Source organism: Sminthopsis crassicaudata, chromosome 2, assembly GCF_048593235.1.
Source record: "Sminthopsis crassicaudata isolate SCR6 chromosome 2, ASM4859323v1, whole genome shotgun sequence".
NCBI classification, from domain to species: Eukaryota; Metazoa; Chordata; class Mammalia; order Dasyuromorphia; family Dasyuridae; genus Sminthopsis; species Sminthopsis crassicaudata.
In genome coordinates, this window is record NC_133618.1 from 581,164,666 (window position 1) to 581,186,724 (window position 22,059).

General features: G+C 36.7%; 1 protein-coding gene across 1 annotated transcript in view; it reads left to right on the plus strand.

The window, feature by feature from the left end:
• Positions 1–22,059, plus strand: part of SORCS3 (sortilin related VPS10 domain containing receptor 3) — a 694,559-nt gene that overhangs the window by 556,052 nt on the left and 116,448 nt on the right. The window contains 3 exon segments of the mRNA XM_074284861.1: positions 979–1,158; positions 10,354–10,500; positions 11,374–11,476. Coding sequence (XP_074140962.1) covers positions 979–1,158; positions 10,354–10,500; positions 11,374–11,476 — 430 coding nt within the window.

Sequence of the window (22,059 nt, forward strand, 5' to 3'; positions counted from 1 at the left end):
GTAAAATGGGATGAATAAAATTCTGTACCTACCTCACAGTGGTGCATTGTGAAGAAGGAGCAAAATAATGGATGCAAAAGCATTTTGGAAGCAATAAAACCCTATTTAGTTGTCAGCTATTATTGTATTTAACCTTTCCTAACTCATCTTAAGATGTATTTGCTTCTGACATGTATTTGAAGCAATGCCTGGAAACTGAATTATAGGATATTTTAAAGAAACATAGCTTTATTATTCATTTTGCATTTTGCAATTGCTTCATTTTTATTATGTGCTTTTTTTTTGCTCATGTTCACATTCTCACTGAGATTATAAGCTTCCCTGAAGCAGGATCTAAGACATGGCTTTTTAATCTAGGATCCATGGATTTCTTTGAAAATATATTTCAATAATTCTAGTTTTCTTTGTAATCTCATGTATTTGTGTCATGCATTTATAAATCTTCTATTGAGAAGAGGTCCATAGATTTCATCAGACTGCCAGAAGGATCCATGACATACAAAAATGATTTGAATTCATATTCTAAAAAGTTGTACCTAACACAGAGCATCATCACTAAGTTTAATAAAGAAATATGTGTGGGGGGGTTTTAATGATGATAATTGGAAGTGTGTAGGTGGAATGGGCAGAGGATTAAGTTCCATCTTCACTATGTGTGATTCCCTTTCCCAAGGCTGTCTTTGTGTTAGTAGTACCATTAACATTCAGGCATTAGATATATATGCATCTTGCAAAACCCTGTTAAATGACAACCACCAAAGCCCCTATCACCCATCCTATAGTCATTAAGAAAGGGAAAGGAATCATGACATCTATAATTTATAGTCTCACTTTAACATGAAATTGTTTAACATCACCTATAACTCATATTCCTTATGAACTGTTTCCTGAGGCAGGGTAATTACTTGGAGTCCTAGTGGGAAGAGGAATGGATATGGAGAATTGCAGGATAACAGGTCTTCCATCTTCTTTCAACAGGACATGCATATCATCAGCACAGATGAGAGCCAAGTGTTTGCAGCAGTTCAAGAATGGAACCAAAATGATACTTATAACCTCTATATCTCTGACACACGTGGTGTCTACTTCACCTTGGCCCTGGAGAATGTCAAGAGTAGTCGGGGCTTAGAAGGCAATATCATCATTGACCTATATGAGGTATGTGGTCGAGGATATTCTTTGGAATCATCTGTCTACTTCAGGAGAAATCGTTACAAAAAATATTGCAGCCATAAACTGGCCCTTTATCACACATAAAATATCATTTAATGTCATTGAATATACATGTCTACCTGAAGCAGAAGAGTCCCAATTATCTCATAAGATTCAGAACTAGAAGGATCTATAAAAATCATTTCAGCTATTTCTTTGTTTAGTAGAAAATTGGGGATAAAAGAAGTATAAAAGCCTTGCTCAGCGTCTCATGGAGAGTCAATGCTAGAGCTAGGATCTGAACTCAAATCTCTTGATTATAAAGCCAGTATACTACCTTATATATACACTATGAGTGATGAAAGCCCTTTACGTATCTTCCTTGGGGCTTAGGCTGAGAAAATAGTATTGTGCATGTGCCTGACATTGTGGAGATAATCTTGCTGCAGAGATGGGGGCCTAAAATAGACAGTATTATGACTAAATTTGCTGCAGTCCTGTCCTGGGGCAGGATGCATGAGAATGGATGGAGAGGTAGTTCATAAAGAGAAATGAAAAATGGAGAGTGGAAAACAATTTCATACCAATTTCCTTTTCTCTCTTCCCCAGGCATATGTTGTAACATGCAAGTGAAATTGTTGAGAAAAGCCAAGGTTTGGGGATGGTATGATTACTTTGTAGTGCCATAATGCTCAGAAGAAGTTTGTTGGGGTTTATAGAGGCTAGTTCTAACTAACATTCTCAGTTTCTTCAGTTGTCTAAATAAGACAAAAGGTCAAAGTTGTGATGTTTCTTAGTTATTGGGCCTGGCTTGGTTTTGGGTTATTCTGATACTGATTTTTAGATTCCAGAGCCTATTATGTCCTCATCTCTTTTTTGAAATCTGTTGGCATAAATGCTTTGCTATATACTTTTTTGCCTTTAGAATTTCAAGAAGAAAAAAAAAGATAGAAAATATCCCCAAGTGATTTTTAATTCCAAAAATTCAATTTTATTTGACTGAATCCAATACAACAACAGACTGAACTCTTACTATATTTAGAAACCTTGTGCTATGTTTCGCAAAAAATATTGAAGATGATTAAGGCAGTCTCTACCCTAATAAAGAGAATCAGATCTGCAACTGCAATGAAAGTAAAAATGTCCTTAAGTATAACAGATAGAGCAAGACAATAATGATATCCATAAACTCTCATATTTAGATATCAGTTTTAAGCAAAACATTTTGCCAACATTCTCATTTGACACTCATTTGATCTGTGAGACTTGGATGATTGATCCTATCCACTCCCATTTAACAAATGAAGTGAGACTCTTAGAAGAAGTAACTTGACCATGTTCACACATTTAATGACATAGGTAGGAGATAAATTCAGTTCTTTTCTGATTGTAAGTCTGATTTCCACACACAGACACACACATTTTATATTGCTAACTTCAAAGAAAGAAAGAAACATATATCATATTGTCAGTGAGGAGGCTAGGAGAAGGGGAATAAATCAGGGAAGGCTTCATGGAGGAAGTAGCACTTGAGATGTTCCTTTATCCTTGACCCTTCTAACCAGCTAAGTAGGTTTGCTACTCTAAATCACTCATCTTTTAGTGAAGGGAAGTGAAAGGATTGCTGGGTCATTCAGAACAGTAAGATGCATTGATCTGAAGTAGGACATGAATCAAAATGATAGATGACTCAAGAAGTGCAATTTTCCACTCTTTCTTACTAATATATACTTTCTGTCTTTGGTGGAAAAGTATATAGTGTCTCTGCAACTATAAAGTGTGGATAAACACTGAGCTTGCCCAAGATTCTGGCAGTTTGTTTAAAACAGTCTCTACTTGATGCAATATTGCTATAGGAAAATCTCATTTTTAATTCAATTTAATGACTGTTTCTTAAGACTCTGCTATGTATCTAGCATTTTGTAAAAGGCCAAGAAAAAATAACCTAGAGAGAATAATAATAATAAATAATGACAATAATTATTCTTATTTATATAGTCCTTTCAAGTTTGCAAAACATATGAAACTAATGAAAGCTTGTACATATCAGTTTGATTTTAAGAATAATCCTGTAAGGTAAGTACTAACATTTACCCCTTTTTATGAATGAAGAAATTGAGACTTATGATAGTGACTTGCCCAGGGTCATACTGTTTTAGGTTTCCAGAGGCAATAGCTGAGCCTGGGGCTTCCTGAGCCCATTGCTAACCACATGAAACATGATTTGTGTAAATGATGTAAAGCTTTGGACAACCAAAGGTAATGTGGGAAGATTTAAAGAAAGAGATGGTGATTAAGTTGAGCCTTGAAGAATGAATAAGCTTTAGATAAACAGAAATTAGAGTAGAAATATTCTAGAGTGAAGGTATTAGAAATACAAAGAATTTAAAAACTCAAGTAAAGAAGATATTTAGAAATGAACAGAATATTTTTAGAGGACAAGGATGATACTAGTATGATTAAAAAGATTCCCAGGAAGACCAGGGTATAAGGCTGAAATGTTAGGTATGGACCAGATATGAGAGAACTGGGCAGAGCCATCTGGAGCTTATTCTGAGGATGATGAAGAACCATTGGAAATTTTTGAGCAAGTGACACTAGTTTGCATTGTACCAGAACTTTCTATGACTTGAAGGGAAGAGCTCTTCCTGTAATTGTTGTTCTTAAGTCATTTTTCAGTCTTATCTGACACTTTATGACCCGATCTGAGATTATCTTGGCAAAGACACTAGAATGGTTTGGCATTTCCAGGTCATTTTACAGATGGGGAAATGGAAGCAAACAGGATTAAGTGACTTTCCCAGGGTCACACAACTAGCAAGTGACTGAGGATGCATTTAAAACACAAGAATGAGTTTTCTTGACTCTAGATCCAATGTTTTATCCACCTCACTACCTATCTGCTCTTTTTAAAAGTAGTTAACTCTAAATAGCTCTATGGCTGTGGCCTCAGGATCTAGGATTGTGTATTATTCAATATTGTAGGACTGAGGAAATCTCTCCCCATGTTCTTAGTTCTTAGTTTGTTCTTAGTTTGAGTGCATTAGGTCTTTGGATGATATGCTTCAGGAAATGCAGTAGCCTTTTTCCTCAAAAAGTACCCAAACTAAACCTTTTTGGGTCAGGATAAGCTAGGCCTTTCTTGTAACTTTCCCCAGGTGTTGAGGTCATTGAAGCATTGTCAATCATACAGAGATTTAGATTGACATATGACAAGATGATAAAGCTAATAAATTAATCCATCTTTCATGTAAATCATTGGAGACTCACTTCAAAAGCAGACATTGTTAGAACTTTCTAATTAGCATCACAAGGTAGATAAAGACTAGGGATAGGGAGAGTCTATTACCAAGAAAGATTTTGGTGCTGAGTGAAACTACCTACCAGCATATTCAACCTCAAGAAACTCTATAAGCGGATAGAGAGCTGGATCTGGAGTTAGAAAGACCTGAATTCAAATAAGTTTTAGATACTTTACTAGCTGAGTGACTCTGAGCAAAGTATTTAATCTATTTACCTCAGTTTCCTATCTGTAAAATCAGGATAGTAATAGCAACCTATCACCCAAGCTTGTTGTGATAATCAAATAAAATAATAATGAAAAGCTTTTAGCAAAGTACCTGGCATATAGTAGGTACTACATAAGTGCTTATTTCTTTTCCTTTCCCATTGCCCATAGGCGTCTAGGAGGGCCAGCAAATCAGACTCTATTATGTTGTCTGCCTGACATTCTAGTTGTTTCTTGATGAGAGAGAAATTCTCCTCTTGGTCTCAGCATGAAAGCAAGTTATTTTTTTCTCCCTGTAATTAAATAATCAGGAGAGATACGAAGACTTGAAGGCCATATAATTCATCTTGTCTTTGAGGTGTCAGAAGTCCATTTGATGCTGAACAGGGCTGATTTAAGTAGCTAACATTGTCAATTTTAGATTCATCTTATCTTGAAAAAGGGAGAACAGTTCTTTTAGTCCATCTTTCCATCCTTCTCCAGCTCTGAGCGGTACTTAAGATGTGATCCTCTCCTCAGTACAGCTTAGGAAAATGGCAAAGTTGGGTAGCATTTTCATTCTCTGTAACTCTGATAATTTTCAAATGGAGCAATCTGGAAGCCAAAGTTTCTTCAATGTGGAAAATGTATAGCTACTACTCATCCCACTTTAATTGTACATCGTGATGCAGAGGTGACCTTGGGATCTTAAAGGCTAAGCTAATAGATTCTAAGTCCTGGTTAGACTTACCAAGTTGAAAAACTTCAAGCCTAGTTCTAATTGCTATTTGGCTTTTGTCTGAAGACCAATATATTTGAATGTGGGGAGAATCGTTACAAGGTTAATCATCTGTTAATATGTTTTTCCTTCTTTCTTTTAAAATATTTTTTTAAATTTTATATTATACATGTATATTCATTTTTACATATTTCCATATGAGACATGTTGGGAGAAAAAAATCAGAACAAAAGAGAAAAAGCATGAGGGAAAAAAAAACAGAAAAAAAGGATGAAAATAATATGTGTTGATCCATGTTTAATCTCCATACTTCTCCCTCTGCATGTGGGTGGTATTTTCCATCCAATGTTATTGGAATTGCCTTGGATCACTGAATTGCTGAAAAGAACCAAGTTTATCATAGTTGATCATCATATAATCTTGTTGCTGTGTACAATGTTTTTGTGGTGCTGCTTGCTTTACTCAGCATGACTTTATGTATATCTTTATAGCCTTTCCTAAAATTAGCCCATTCATCATTTTTTATAGAACAATAATATTCCATTACTTTTATATACCATAACTTATTCTACTATTCCCCAATTGATGGGCATCTATTAATTTTATAATTCTTCACCACCACAAAAAGAGCTGCTGCAAACATTTTCTCACTACTCTGACCATGTAACTTCTGTAGTCACTAACCTCAGTGGCTCCATATTCTCTTGAGACTCAAATATAAACTCCCTGTGTTTATCTTTTACATCCCCTCACAACTTACCTTTAACCTACCTTCTTCCTTATAAAATCCTTCTCTTCCTTCAAGATTCAGATCTCAAGAAACACCAATTACATGAACTGATCTCCCTCTCTTCCTAGTATTTCATTACATTACTATATTTGTTTTTGTTTTTTGCTTTAAATTTATTCTGTATATACTTTTATATGTCCTTGATATCTCTCTTAGGATGTAGACTCCTCATGACTAAAGATTGTCATTTATTGTATTTGTTGCCCCAGTATTTGCAACATAGTGCATAAAATAAGTGCTCATTGGGTGATTAATTGATTGATGTTGTTCTGTTGTATCCAGCACTTCATGATCTCATTTTCGAGTGTTTGAAGTGAAGCATTAAATTTTACAATTTACAACAGCTCACAAGGTGGCATAATTATTATTTTGCAGGTGAGACTTGGAGAGGGTTAAGTAGCTTGTCTGTGGTCAGCCAGTTAATATAAGGTGTTGGACAGAGACCTCAACCCCTTGCTGAAATACTCACATATAGATTAGGTATTATTTCTAGGTACTCTAAGATATATCTCAACATGAGGTCTTTTGCCTTCTTAGACATTACACATTGGAAGTTATAATTTTCAAAGCCACAGGCCATGCTATTTAGAGGCATGTTTTGGAGAAATTATCCAACTCATTTGTTTCAAAGATAACTTAGATACACCATGTGAGCCATAGTGTCATGGTATAAAGAAAAGATACAGGATTTGGAGTCAGAGAGATCTGGGTTTGATTTTGTTATTTAATACTCTGTTATTTAATATTCTCTCATCTAATACTCCAAGGATTTGGGCAAGTTATTTAAGCTTCACTTTAAAACTAGAGCTTTAAAGCTTGAAAGGATTTCAGAGTTCATGCAGTGCAGCCTCCTAATTTGACAGGTGAGAACACTGAGACTCAGAAAGGTAAAGTAATCTGTCAACATTGTACAGGTAATTTGGTGACTAATCTGTGACTTGAACACAAGTTTTCTTAACTATCTAACATTCCACTGGGATGTGCTGTTTCTTTCCTCATCCATACAATGAAGGGGATTGGATTAGGGTTAAATCTACTTGATTTAGTTCGGCCATGGTAACAATCTTAAATTGTCCCCCTTTTCTCTTATGTCACTTCCCTTTCATGTCTCTTTGCCCTTGACTCTCCTTGACTAAATACCTGCCCTCTTTTCTCCCTGAATTCTCTAACCTGGTTAGAAGCCAGATGGGCAGCTGCTGCTAAGCTTGAGCCAGGACCACTATGTGAAAATGACTATTCCATCCTTTTCACCTATTCCTCATCAGAGTCTCTGCTAGAGGAAGAATCCCCAGGGGACACAATAGTAATTGAATTTCTCTGCTGGATCCAGACCTCCTTGTCATAGAAGGTGAGGGACAGATGTCTGTGCCACCTGGAAATGGTGGCCTGAAGCAAGTGGCCAATTGTGGGATACAATGCTCAAGAGGACAAAGTTTCCAGAAGAATGGATGCTCATACCCTAGTGCTATATTCTCCTTGGCAGCATCCCTGATCTTATGTCCTCTCCCTGGGGGTGTTGACTTTGACACAGAAGAAAGAAAGAGCACTAGTTTCTGGAGTTAGACAAATTGAGGTTTAAAACCCACCTGTGACACTTTATTCACTATTTGACATTGAATTTTACTTCCTGGGCCTCAGTCATTTGTATAATTTTAACACTGGACTCTATGTCCTCTAAAATTCTTTCTAGCTCTTGATCTGTTATCTTTGTTTTCCAAAGCTGTTTACTCAGGGAAAGAGTAACATTTAATTCAAATTTATCTGCAAAACACTTCTTTCCACTATCACAGTGGCTATCTCCTTAGAAAAAGGCAGTAGGATTATTGATCTGTATCTCCTCTGCTGCTCAGAGAACTGATGTCTTGTATAGAAATTTCTCCTACCAGCCAACTGTCTCACTTTAATACAGAAAATCTAGGGCTTCGAGAAAATTCTAGGCTATTTCTTCAGATTACAAAGCATATAGTAAAGTTGGAAATTAAAACAGATTGATTAACAGAAAATAAAAATCAGTCAAAGATACACATGTGGTGATAAATCATGGTGATATATATATATATATATATATATGTATATATATATATATATATATGTATATATATATATATATATATATATATATATATATATATATATATATATATATATATATAGCATTAATGATGATGGGATAAGGTATAGCTATTATAAATTGTAAAGCTTTTCTGGAAAAATAAAGTTTACTTTTACCTGGTCATTTGATACGATGATTAATATCTCTGGAATGAGAAAGAAGCAACAATACTTTAAGACCATGATAATTTTGCAAAGTAATCTGACATCTCAGAATGGAAACATCTGGTTTGGGCAAAACAGATGGTAGATGAAGAATTACTTTATGTAGAAATTATCAATCCCCTGATTCTAGAGAAGTTATGAGGGGTTTGGCAGCCCAGACCAAGAGCAATGCCAGGGATTATGGGGCTGAGATCTTCTCTCTTGACTGTCAGAGGGAGGAAGGAAAACTGGCATCCTTTTCTACTACAATTAAAGACGTGAAAACTACAGGGGCCTTTGTGCTTTATGGTCTATGCTGACTAATAGGAATATTCCTCTTCCTGAAATTATTAGTTATGGAGGAGTCTTCTCTGTACTAAAAACTGAGTTGACTTACCAGGGTGGGTAATCGGTAGAAAAAGCTTCTCTAACAATGCTCCCTTCCTTCTGTGTCTTTTTCAGGCACCTCTTTCCCTTCTCATCCTTCCCCTTCCCCCTCTAAGACATTTAATTAATTAAATTGTTGGCCTTTTCCCAAACCTTCCAAATTGGGTGTCTTCCAGATAAACTCTTATCTTCTTTTTGATATTTTTGGTTAGTCTTTTATCTGGATTGGCAGTCTCTTCTTTGGGCCAATGAAATTTCTGTAAAACAAACAAACAAAAAAAACACCACCAACAAAGAAAGTTTCCATTCACTCATTAACTAAATGAACATAGTGTAATTTCTGAATTGGAAGAACAATTTCTTTTTCTAACCAAGAGAGTCCTTTCACAATGATCATGGAACCTCAGGCCTTTAACTGGCTTGAAAAATGATGCATTGGTTGATTCCAGTTCTTCCTCTTCCATATGCTTTCCTTCTGACCTTAGCTTCCAGATCCTCTGTATATAACCTGTACATACTTATTTACATGTTGACTCCACCATTAGAAAGGAAGCTTCTTGAGAATCCTGATTTTGGTATCTTTGTATCCACAGTGCTTAGCCCAATGCCTGGCAATACAAGTCTTCCCCCCCCCCCCCCATCCAATTTAATAAACTTTGGTGGCAAATAGATCATTATTTTTTTCCCTCCTTGCTATGTGAAACTGAGGATCAGGTAGATAAAATCACTTGCTGTAATAGAAAAAGGTGATTTTTGTTGTTGTTGTTGTTGGAGAGGAGGGAAGATTTGAGACTGGAATTCTTGATTTCCCCATCATATTTTGTTTTGTTTTGTTTTGTTTTTCTTTGAAAAATAAGTACTGAATAGCTTGAGTGAATAATAAACAGATCAACATAGTCTGTTATATGGATTTTGGTTCCTGGCATTCTTCTATTAAGGATTCCTTCCATTTGTGTTTTGAGATTTTCCTGTCTGTAGCAGCCACCTTATCAGTCAACAGCTATTTCAGAGAAGAGGTGACCCCTTAAGCCTTTATCAGTTAACACCTTAGCTGAAATTAGTTGACAATCACCTAAGCAAGTCCTCATAGGAACGAGGGCAGAATGAGGGGATAATAGAGAAGCTCTGAAGAGGTAGGTTGCTCACTTTTTGTGGAGACAAATCCACTGTCCTTCCAGCTTTTGCTGAGGGCTACTTCATAAAATAGATCCCTTAATGTATCTTTCCTTTTTTCTTCCCTCAGACACCTTCATGTGACTGGGCAGTGTGGTTCTCTTGAATAAGAGAGAAACTGGAAGGCAGATATCTGGATTATTGACCCCATTTCACTATTTTCGTAACTTTGAGCAAGTTCCTTCTCTTTGGGTCTCAGTTTTTCCATCTGGAAAATGAAGGGATTGAACTTGATGATGTCTAATGTCTAATGTCCTTTCTTGGAATAAAATATATATTGAATGTTTTTGTAACTCTTTCATGAAGGCTTCGCTGCTAGTTCCCTTCCCCAACTATATTTCTTCTTCTTTCTCTCTCTATTTATCCTAGGTAGCAGGCATCAAAGGGATATTCCTGGCCAACAAAAAAGTGGATGATCAAGTGAAGACCTTTATAACTTATAACAAAGGCAGAGATTGGCGTCTGCTCCAGGCACCAGACACTGATCTGAGAGGGAACCCTGTCAACTGTTTATTGGTTAGTTTATAGTACTTAGTGGGGAAGGGAGGGGGTTCCGAAACCTATTGATAGATTGGTGAGTGTCAAGGACTGCTGATTATAGATATCTGTTGACAAAGACTGCCAGTAAACTCAGTGAAATTTGTTCAGAAATTTTTTATAACTTCTTTGGATAAGTCCTGGTTACCCCGGCTTTCATTTTTATATAGCACAAAAGTCAGGATGGGCAGACCCCAACTCTTTCATTGATTTGTATGAATCTATAGGTCATCAAGGAATCACTCAGTTCATAATAAGAAACTGAGTATCTAGCTGCTTTGTGTTAAGTGAGATTCAAGAATGAACAAAATGCATCTCTTTCCTTCAAGGACCTTACATTCTAGTAGGGGAGATGACACAAATGAATACAACACAAAGGAGAGTGTAACCAGTGACATAGAATTACATAGTCCTGTGGAAGGGATAATTTCCAAAGAGGGAGGGTAGAGTCATGGAGGACCTTATGGGAGGAGGTGGTACCTAACATGCTTTGAAGGAGAGGAATAATTTAGGTAGGAAGTAAGGAAATAAATTAGCTAAGAAATAGAATGATCCTCCTAAGTTTAGGGGAATATCATGAATAAGGATGAGATACCAACAATATACATGGTATATTTATGGAGTTAAGCTGGGACTGAACTATCTTGATTGGCTAAGGCAGAATGCGGCAGAGTACATAGAGAAAGTCTTAAATTGTTAATAGACTGATCATTTCTGTACAATATATGCAGAAGCAAGCACTGGTCTTTTTAAATCCATTCTTGTCCTTCTTGGTAGCTGTTATTCCCTTCACCTCATCCCTTAAGTAGTTTCTATACATAATGCTGTTCTCTTTTTCCTTTTCTTCTGTAGCCCTTTTGTTCCTTACATCTCCACCTGCAGATCTCAGAAAACCCATATTCATCGGGGCGAATCTCTAGCAAGGACACGGCCCCTGGATTAGTGGTAGCCACAGGTAAGGATGAGGATACTTCTTCCATTTCATGGACCATTTCCTTGAAACAGTGGCAGCAGTGACAATAATGGTGATGATGATAATTATGAATTATAATAATAGCTCACCTGTAAGGGAGCTTCAAGTTTATAAATACTTTTACATTCCTTACTTCTCTCGTGGGATTCTCAGTACCACATTGTGTACAACTGTCATTTTATAGATGAAGAAATAAATGATGAGAGTAGAATGGCTTGTCCAGAGTCACATAGCAAGTTAATGGAAAAGGGAATACTCAAAAGAAGGACTAAAACCTTGACTTACCCAGGGTCCCACAGCTAGTAAGTGAGAACTCTTATCTACTGCACCATCTAGCTGCCTTCAACACCTCAACTTGTAAAGCATGTAAATTGGGGATGATTATTCATCTTTAAAAAAGGATTCTTTTTAGAGTCTTTTTTTTTTTTAAATAACAAGCTCTATTGAAATCATAGTTTGCAAATGATTAGCATCTAATGGACAATCTGGGAAGAAGAGGTAAAGATATGTGAGGTTAAACTGAAAATCATCATAGTGCTTAACAGTTGTAAATGATTTGGTATACATTAACATTTAATTCTCACAACAAGGCCGTTTTTAAAAATAATAATTATAGCTTTTTATTTACAAGCTATATGCATGGGTAATTTTACAACACACAATTGCCAAGCCTTTTGTTCCAATTTTTCCCCTCCTTCCCACCTTCCTGCCCCAAATGGCAGGTTGACCAATACATGTTACACATGTTAAAGTATAAGTTAAATACAATATATGTATACATGCCCATACAATTATTTTGCTGTACAAAAAGAATTGGACTTTAAAATAATGTATCATTAGCCTGTGAAGGAAATAAAAAATGTAGGCGTGTAAAGGGCTAGAATTGAGCAGATGCACTTAATGCAAGATAACCTAGCACTTAAGGGTAATTACCAATTGGACAATACTCTATTAACATGTTTGAAGGATGACCCTACTCAACTCTGTGCTGGGTTGATCTATGGGTGTGGACAGAGAAGGGAGGAGAGATAAGAGAGTGGAATAGGAGAAGCAAGATGATTCTTTGGTGGTGGAGAGAGAGAAAGGAGGTATGGAGGTTCCTATATCTAATCCCCTGACCACAACCTCAAAAGACCAAGAATAAAGACTTTTGCTTATCCTGACTCTAGTTGATTCTAAGATATCCAGGATCACAACACAGGCAGACAGAAATAGGGGTATTGGGAATTCTATGTAGTAGTTCATAGTCATCTCCCAGAGTTCTTTTGCTGGGCATAAATGGTTCAGTTCATTTCTGCTCTATTGGAACTGATTTGTTTCATCTTTTTTTTTTTTTTTTTTTTTGAGGCTGGGGTTAAGTGACTTGCCCAGGGTCACACAGCTAGGAAGTGTTGAGTGATTTGGTTCATCTCATTGTTGAAGAGGGCCAGGTCCATCAGAATTGATCATCATATAGTATTGTTGTTGAAGTATATAATGATCTCTTGGTCCTGCTCATTTCACTCAACATGATTTCATGTAAGTCTCCCCAGGCCTTTCTGTATCCATCCTGTTGGTCATTTCTTACAGAACAATAATATTCCATAATATTCATATACCACAATTTACTCAGCCATTCTCCAAATGATGGGCATCTACTCAGTTTCCAGTTTCTGGGGCTGTCCCAAACATTCTTGCACATACAGGTCCTTTTCCCTTCTTTAAGATCTCTTTGGGATATAAGCCCAGTAGTAGCACTGCTGGGTCAAAGGGTATGCACAGTTTGATAACTTTGGGGGCATAGTTCCAAATTGCTCTCCAGAATGATTGGATGTATTCACAATTTCACCAACAATGTATCAATGTACCTGTTCTCCCACATCCCCTCCAACATTCTACATTGTCTTTCCCTGTCATGTAGTGGTATCTCAGAGTTGTCTTAATTTGCATTTCTTTGATTAATAATGACTTGGAGCATCTTTTCATATGGCTAGAAATAGTTTCAATATCTTCATCTGAGAATTGTCTGTTCATATCCTTGACCATTTATCAATTGAAGAATGGCTTGATTTCTTATAAATTAGAGTCAATTCTCTATATATTTTGGAAATGAGGCTTTTATCAGAACCCTTTGACTGTAAAAATGTTTTCCCAGTTTATTGCTTCCCTTCTAATGTTATCTGCATTAGTTTACAAAAAGGCCATTTTACAATTTTAAAAAACTCAGTCTTAGGGCACTGTCAGAGAAGAAATGTGAGCCTAGTTGTTTTGACTCCAAGGCAAGTACTCTTCCTGCTTAATGTTACCAGTTGTTTTCACCTTTCTTGGGGATCCCTGGACAAGTCTTTGGGCTACACTGAAGTAATATGATCTAGCCTAGCAGGAATAGCATGTCCAAATATTAGAAAGTGTACTTCCTCAGAAAATTATTTTTTTTGAATGAAAGCCTCTAAATCTCATCCCAATGTTTTGGAAAGTTTTGTTTTTTTAATCTTTGTTTTGGAAAGCCAGTCTGTACCTTTAGCTTTGTATGGGATATGTACAGGGGCTAGAATTAGGATTTCATAGGTACAGGGTATCCAGGAGAATGAATGAAAAATCCCCTTTACTAATGAAGGTCAATATATTCTCTGAAATTTTTTTTTTTTTTTTTTAATTTTCTTTCTTTTTTTTTTTTTAATTTATTTTTATTTTATTTTATAATTATAACATTTTTTGACAGTACATATGCATGGGTAATTTTTTACAACATTATCCCTTGCACTTAATTCTATTCAGATTTTTTTCCTTCCTCCCCCAAACCCCTCCCCCAGATGGCAAGCAGTCTTATATATGTTAAATATATTACAGTATAATTTAGATACAATATATGTGTGTAGAACCGAATTTTTTGTTGCACAGGAAGAATTGGATTCAGAAGGTAAAAATAACAGTTTACATTCATTTCCCATTGTTCCTTTTCTGGATGTAGCTGGTTCTTTCCATCATTAATCAATTGGAATTGGATTAGCTCTTCTCTATGTTGAAGAAATCCACTTCCATCAGCATACATCCTCGTACAGTATCATTGTTGAAGTGTATAATGATCTTCTGGTTCTGCTCGTTTCACTCAGCATCAGTTGATGTAAGTCTCTCCAAGCCTCTCTATATTTCTCCTGTTGGTCATTTCTTATAGAACAATAATATTCCATAACATTCATATACCATAGTTTACCCAACCATTCTCCAATTGATGGACATCCATTCATCTTCCAGCTTCTAGCCACTATGAAAAGGGCTGCCACAAACATTTTGGCACATACAGGACCCTTTCCCTTCTCTAGTAGTTCCTTGGGGTATAAGCCCAGTAGTAGTATGGCTGGGTCAAAGGGTATGCACATTTTGATAACTTTTTGGGCATAATTCCAGATTGCTCTCCAGAATGGTTGGATTCTTTCACAACTCCACCAACAATGCATCAGTGTCCCAGTTTTCCCACAGCCCCTCCAACATTCATCGTTATTTGTTCCTGTCATCTTAGCCAATCTGACAGGTGTGTAATGATACCTCAGAGTTGTCTTAATTTGCATTTCTCTGATCAATAGTGATTTGGAACACTCTTTCATATGAGTGGAAATAGTTTTAATTTCATCATCTGAAAATTGTCTGTTCATATCCTTTGACCATTTATCAATTGGAGAATGGCTTGATTTCTTATAGATTAAAGTCAATTCTCTGTATATTTTGGAGATGAGGCCTTTATCAGAACCTTTAACTGTAAAAATTTTTTCCCAATTTGTTACTTCCCTTCTAATCTTGTTTGCATTAGTTTTGTTTGTGCAGAAACTTTTTAATTTGGTGTAATCAAAATGTTCTATTTTGTGATCAATAATGGTCTCTAGTTCTCCCTTGGACACAAACTCCTTCCTCCTCCACAAGTCTGAGAGGTAAACCATCCCATGTTCCTCCAATTTATTTATGATTTCGTTCTTTATGCCTAAATCTTGGACCCATTTTGATCTAATCTTAGTATGTGGTGTTAAATGTGGGTCCATGCCTAGTTTCTGCCATACTAATTTCCAGTTTTCCCAGCAGTTTTTGTCAAATAATGAATTCTTATCCCAAAATTTGGGATCTTTGGGTTTGTCAAAGATTAGATTGCTATTTTTATTCACTATCTTGTCCTGTGAACCTAACCTATGCCACTGATCAACTAGTCTATTTCTTAGCCAATACCAAATGGTTTTGGTGACTGTTGCTTTATAATATAGCTTTAAATCAGGTACACTTAGACCACCTTCCTCTGACTTTTTTTTCATTAGTTCCCTTGCAATTCTCGACCTTTTATTCTTCCATATGAATTTTGTTGTTATTTTTTCTAGGTCATTAAAATAGTTTCTTGGGAGTCTGATTGGTATAGCACTAAATAAATAGATTAGTTTGGGGAGTATTGTCATCTTTATTATATTCGCTCGGCCTATCCAAGAACATTGAATGTCTTTCCAATTATTTAAATCTGACTTTATTTTTGTGGCAAGTGTTTTGTAATTTTGCTCATATAATTCCTGACTCTCCTTTGGTAGATATATTCCCAAATATTTGATACTATCGACTGTTATTTTGAATGGAATTTCTCTTTGTATCTCTTGCTGTTGGATTGTGTTGGTAATGTATAAAAATCCTGAGGATTTATGTGGATTTATTTTGTATCCTGCGACTTTGCTAAAATTCTGAATTATTTCTAATAGCTTTTTAGCAGAGTCTTTGGGGTTCTCTAAGTATACCATCATGTCATCTGCGAAAAGTGACAATTTGATTTCTTCATTTCCTACTCTAATTCCTTGGATCTCTTTCTCGGCTCTTATTGCCAAGGCTAGAGTTTCTAGTACTATATTGAATAGTAATGGTGATAGTGGGCAACCTTGTTTCACTCCTGATCTAACAGGGAAAGGTTCTAGTTTATCACCATTACATATGATGTTTACTGAAGGTTTTAAATATATGCTCCTTATTATTTTAAGGAATAGTCCATTTATTCCTATACTCTCAAGCGTTTTTAGTAGGAATGGATGTTGGATTTTATCAAATGCCTTTTCTGCATCTATTGAGATGATCATATGGTTTTTATTAATTTGATTATTAATATGGTCAATTATACTAATAGTTTTCCTAATATTAAACCAGCCCTGCATTCCTGGTATAAATCCCACTTGGTCATAGTGTATTATTCTGGGGATGATTTTCTGAAGTCTATTTGCTAATATCTTATTTAAGATTTTAGCATCAATATTCATTAAGGAAATTGGTCTATAGTTTTCTTTCTCAGTTTTCGATCTACCTGGTTTAAGTATCAGTACCATGTCTGTGTCATAGAAGGAATTTGGTAGGACTCCTTCAATCCCTATTTTTTCAAATAGTTTACATAGCATTGGAGTTAGTTGTTCTTTAAATGTTTGGTAGAATTCACCTGTAAATCCATCTGGTCCTGGGGACTTTTTCTTAGGAAGTTGGTTAATAGCTTGGTCTATTTCTTTTTCTGAGATGGGACTATTTAGACTACTTACTTCTTCCTCTGTTAATCTGGGCAAGCTATATTTTTGAAGGTATTCTTCCATTTCATTTAAGTTATCAAATTTATCGGCATAAAGTTGAGCAAAGTAGCTCCTAACTATTGTTCTAATTTCCTCTTCATTAGTGGTGAGTTCACCCTTTTCATTTTCAAGACTATCAATTTGCTTTTTCTCTTTCCTTTTTTTAATCAGGTTTACTAAGGGTTTGTCTATTTTGTTGGTTTTTTCATAAAACCAACTCTTAGTTTTATTAATTAATTCAATAGTTTTTTTACTTTCAATTTTATTAATCTCACCTTTTATTTTTTGAATTTCAAGTTTTGTGTTTGTCTGGGGGTTTTTAATTTGTTCCTTTTCTAGCAATTTTAGTTGTAAACCCAATTCGTTGGCCCTCTCTTTCTCTATTTTATGCAAGTAGGCCTGTAGAGATATAAAACTTCCCCTAATTACTGCTTTGGCTGTATCCCACACATTTTGGTATGATGTCTCATTATTGTCATTTTCTTGGGTGAAGTTATTAATTATGTCTATGATTTGCTGTTTTACCCAATCATTCTTTAGTATAAGATTATTTAGTTTCCAATTATTTTTTGGTCTATTTTCCCCTGGCTTTTTATTAAATGTTATTTTGATTGCATTATGGTCTGAAAAGGATGCATTTACTATTTCTGCCTTACTGCATTTGATTTTGAGGTTTTTATGCCCTAGTATATGATCAATTTTTGTATAGGTTCCATGAACTGCTGAGAAGAAAGTATATTCCTTTCTGTCTCCATTTAGCTTTCGCCAAAGATCTATCATATCAAACTTTTCTAGTATTCTATTTACCTCTTTGACTTCTTTCTTATTTATTTTGTGGTTTGATTTATCTAATTCTGATAGTGCAAGGTTGAGATCTCCCGCTATTATAGTTTTGCTATCTATTTCCTCTTGCAGCTCTCTTAATTTCTCTTTTAAGAATTTAGATGCTGCACCACTTGGTGCATACATGTTTAATATTGATACGGCTTCACTATTGATGCTTCCCTTTAGCAGGATATAATGCCCTTCCTTATCTCTTTTAATTAGATCAATTTTTGTTTTTGCTTGATCTGAGATGAGGATGGCTACTCCTGCTTTTTTGGTTTTGCCTGAAGCATAATAGATTCTGCTCCACCCTTTTACTTTTAGTTTGAATGTCTCATCCTGTTTCAGGTGTGTTTCCTGTAAACAACATATAGTAGGATTCTGACTTTTAATCCAGTCTGCTAACTGCTTCCTCTTTATGAGGCAGTTTGCCCCATTCACATTTATGGTTAGAAGGACTAATTCTATATTGCTTGCCATCCTATTAACCTCGGCTTATGCTTTTCCCCTTTCCTTCCCTTTTACCCTCCTATCCAGTATTAAACTGGTAAACACCACTTGCTTTTCACAGCCCTCCCTTTTTAGGATCCCTCCCCCACCTTAAAGATCCTCCCCTTATTTTATCCCTTTTCCTCGAAATTACTGTATTCCCTTCCCCTTAGCTTACTCCTTCCCTTTCACTTTTCAATGAAGTGGAAGAAGTTTCACCATAAATCGAATATGTCTATTGATACACGCTATGTTCATCTCCCTCCTTTCTTTCTCTCAGATATAATAGGTTACCTTTGCCTCTTCATGAGATGTAGTACTACCACTTTATACTTTTTTATGATATAATCTCCTTTCCACCTCTAGTTTCTAAGACAAATTGTACATATGTTCTTTACATATTTTTTTGACAGAAGTATAGTTCTCAAGATTTCTTTTTACCTTTTTTAGAAGTCTCTTGAGTTCTGTATTTGAAGATCAAACCTTTTATGTAGGTCTGGTTTTTTCATCAAAAATAGATGGAATTCATTTATTTCGTTAAATGTCCATCTTCTTCCCTGGAAAATGATGCTCATTCTTGCTGGGTAAGTCACTCTTGGCTGCATACCAAGTTCCTTAGCCTTTCGGAATATCATGTTCCAGGCCCTGCGTTCTTTTAATGTGGACGCTGCTAGATCCTGTGTTATCCTTATTGTGGATCCTCCATATCTGAATTGTTTTTTCCTAGCAGCTTCCAATATCTTTTCCTTTGTCTGATGGTTCTTGAACTTGGCCACTATATTTCTTGGCGTTTTGATTTTAGGGTCCCTTTCAGTAGGTGATCGATGAATTTTCTCAATGTCTATTTTACCCTCTGTTTCCAAAACGTCTGGGCAGTTCTCTTTGATAATTTCCTCGAAAATGGTGTCCAAGCTCTTTTTTTCCTCCCATTTTTCAGGGAGTCTGATTATTCTCAAATTGTCTCTCCTGGATCTGTTTTCCAGGTCTGTTGTCTTTCTGGTAAGGTACTTGACAGTCTTTTCAATTGTCTCATTTCTCTGGTTTTGCTTGACTCCCTCTTGGTTTCTCCTTGAGTCATTCATTTCTACTTGTTCCAGTCTAATTTTCAATGATGTATTTTCTTCACTCACTTTTTTTATATCTCTTTGTAATTGTCCAATTGAGTTTTTATCTTCTATGGAATTTTTTTCCATTGTATTTTTTAGAGAGCTGATTTCTTTTTCCAGCTCTCTAATCCTGTTTTCCTTGGAGTTGTTTACCTTTTCCAGCTCACTAATCTTGTTTCTCAATGATTTGATTTCTTTATCCATTCTGTCTTTGAATGCATGGGATGACTTCTCCAGGCTCTCTTGCCAAGCTTCCCTTTCCTTTTCCCATTTCTCTTCCAGCTCTCTTGTGAGAGCCTTTATGATTTCCTCTATGAGGTTCTTTTGTATTGAGGAGCAGCTTATATCCCTCCCAGGGGATAAATCTGGGGACATTCTGTTCCTAGTCTCTTCAGCATTTGAAGTCTGCTCCCTCTCCACACAGAAGCTGTCAATGGTTAGAGCCCTTTTGAATTTTTTGTTCATTTTGTCAGAGTAGGAATCAAAGAAAACAAACTGACAAGAGAAACAATTGGTCTGTTTTGCGGGGGATAGGGCTGGATGGTATTAATGGGCTTCCTCTACAGACTGGGGGTAGGGCAGCAGAGAGCCACTAACAGAACAGCAATGACTGTACTGAGTCTGTGCTCTGAGGCTCCGAGAACGCACCGAGTCAGTCCAGGTGGGGGTTGGGGGTGGCCGGGCTCTGAGAGACGCTGGCTTTCTGGGGTTTTAATCTTCACCTCCAGTGTTTACACCCTCTCCACCGCTCCTGGCTTGCTGCCAAGACGGAGCATCTACACTGGGGCAAAAGCCCTTTCACAAAAACGACAGAGATCACACCCCTCCCCCTCCGGTCTGAGCTGTGTGAGCTGCCTGTCTTGCTCTGGCTGTCTGCCCTCAGTCTGCGCCCAGTCTGATTGACCCTCCCCCGAACAAACACAGACCTTTTCTGGCGACTTTCAAGGATGTCTTCTCTTGGTGATAATTTGTGGATTTCTTTCTGGGTCAAGCATTAAGTCAGAGGCTTGTCATGAAGTAAGTTCTGAGAGAAAACGAGGAGCTCAAGCAGCTGTCTGCCTCCACGCCGCCATCTTGGCCGGAAGTCTCTATATTCTCTGAAATTTAAAGTCTAGAAAGGTAGTTAGAGAACACTGAGGGGTTAAATGACTTTCTCAGAGTCTCAGAGTCATGTAGTCATGTCATCTGCAAATTGTGATCTCTGAGCATTCTTACAGTTCTAACATTCTCAGCTATCCTTACCACCTGCTGACCAACTGCCACCTATGGGACAAAAATGCCAGCATAATAGGGGTATTAAAATACTCTGGTGCCCCCTTTACTCCATTGACCCTTGTTTTCCCTTGAACCATAGGAGAGAAAGTGTAGATCCTTGTTTCTAGAAACTATGATGTGGGTCCTTAATTGACATTTGACAGGAGCCATTATTAGGGAGAGGGTGCCCTCCTACAACTACTGACTAGTATTTATTTTTGTCCATGAGTTTGGAGACCTTAAGAAAGTTCAGCAGTGAAAACCTGAAATGACACTTCCAATTCTTCCTCAAAATCATACTCACAAAACTCTCCCCATGTTTCCTAAGGTTACTTCAAAACTATATATATATATATATATATATATATATATATATATATATATATATATATATATATATATATATATATATATACTCTGTGGTTCATCTATGAATTTTAAAATACTTCAAATTCATTCATTACTTAAAGAAAACCAACCATACCCTTTCATGAATATGCACTGTATATAGTTCAGAATCTCAACATTTCAAAGTTATTTTTTCTTCCTTATATTTTGGGTTTAGGATTAACGGATTTGATGATATGCCACAGGGAGTCTGGAAGGAATACATTGTTTGCATTCAAAAATTGGTTTGCAAATGCTGGATTAAAAACCAGAGTTAGAATTATTGGAGTTTGCCTCCAAAACCTGATCCCCACTTCTTCCTTAATAGATATTGTCAGGGCTTACTTGTGGCAAGGTTGTAGAGTTAGCAAAGTCTCTAATTGCCCTGATTGCCTCTCTTGCATTTTAAAAATCTCTTTCAGAAGACTCTCCCTCTCCCTCTCTCCCTCTCTCTCCTTCTTTCTCTCTTTCTCTCCCTCCCTCTCCCTCTCTTTCCTTCTTCCTCTCTCTCCCTCTCCTCCTCTCCCCCTTTCCCCTTCTCTCTCCCTCTCCCTCTTCCTCTCTGTCCCTCTGTCTCCCTTTCCCTCTTTCCCCTTCTCTCTCCTTCTTTCTCCTTTCCTTTCTCCCCCCCTCTTTCCCTCCCTCTCTCTCCCCCTCTCTTCCTCCCTCTCTCTCTTTCCCTCTCCTTCCCACTATCTCCCTCTCTCTCCTTCCTTCTCCCTCCTTCCCCTTCCTTCTCCATCTGTCTCCCTCCCTCTCCCTCCCTCTCCTTCCCTTTCCCCTCTTTCTCTCCCTTTCCCCTCTTTCTCTCCCTTTCCTCTCTTTCTCTCCCTTTCCCCTCTTTCTCTCCCTTTCCTCTCTTTCTCTCCCTTTCCTCTCTTTCTCTCCCTCTCCCTTTCCCCTAGCTTCTCTCCCTCCCTCTCCTTCCCTCTCTCTCTTTTTCCTTCTCCCTCCC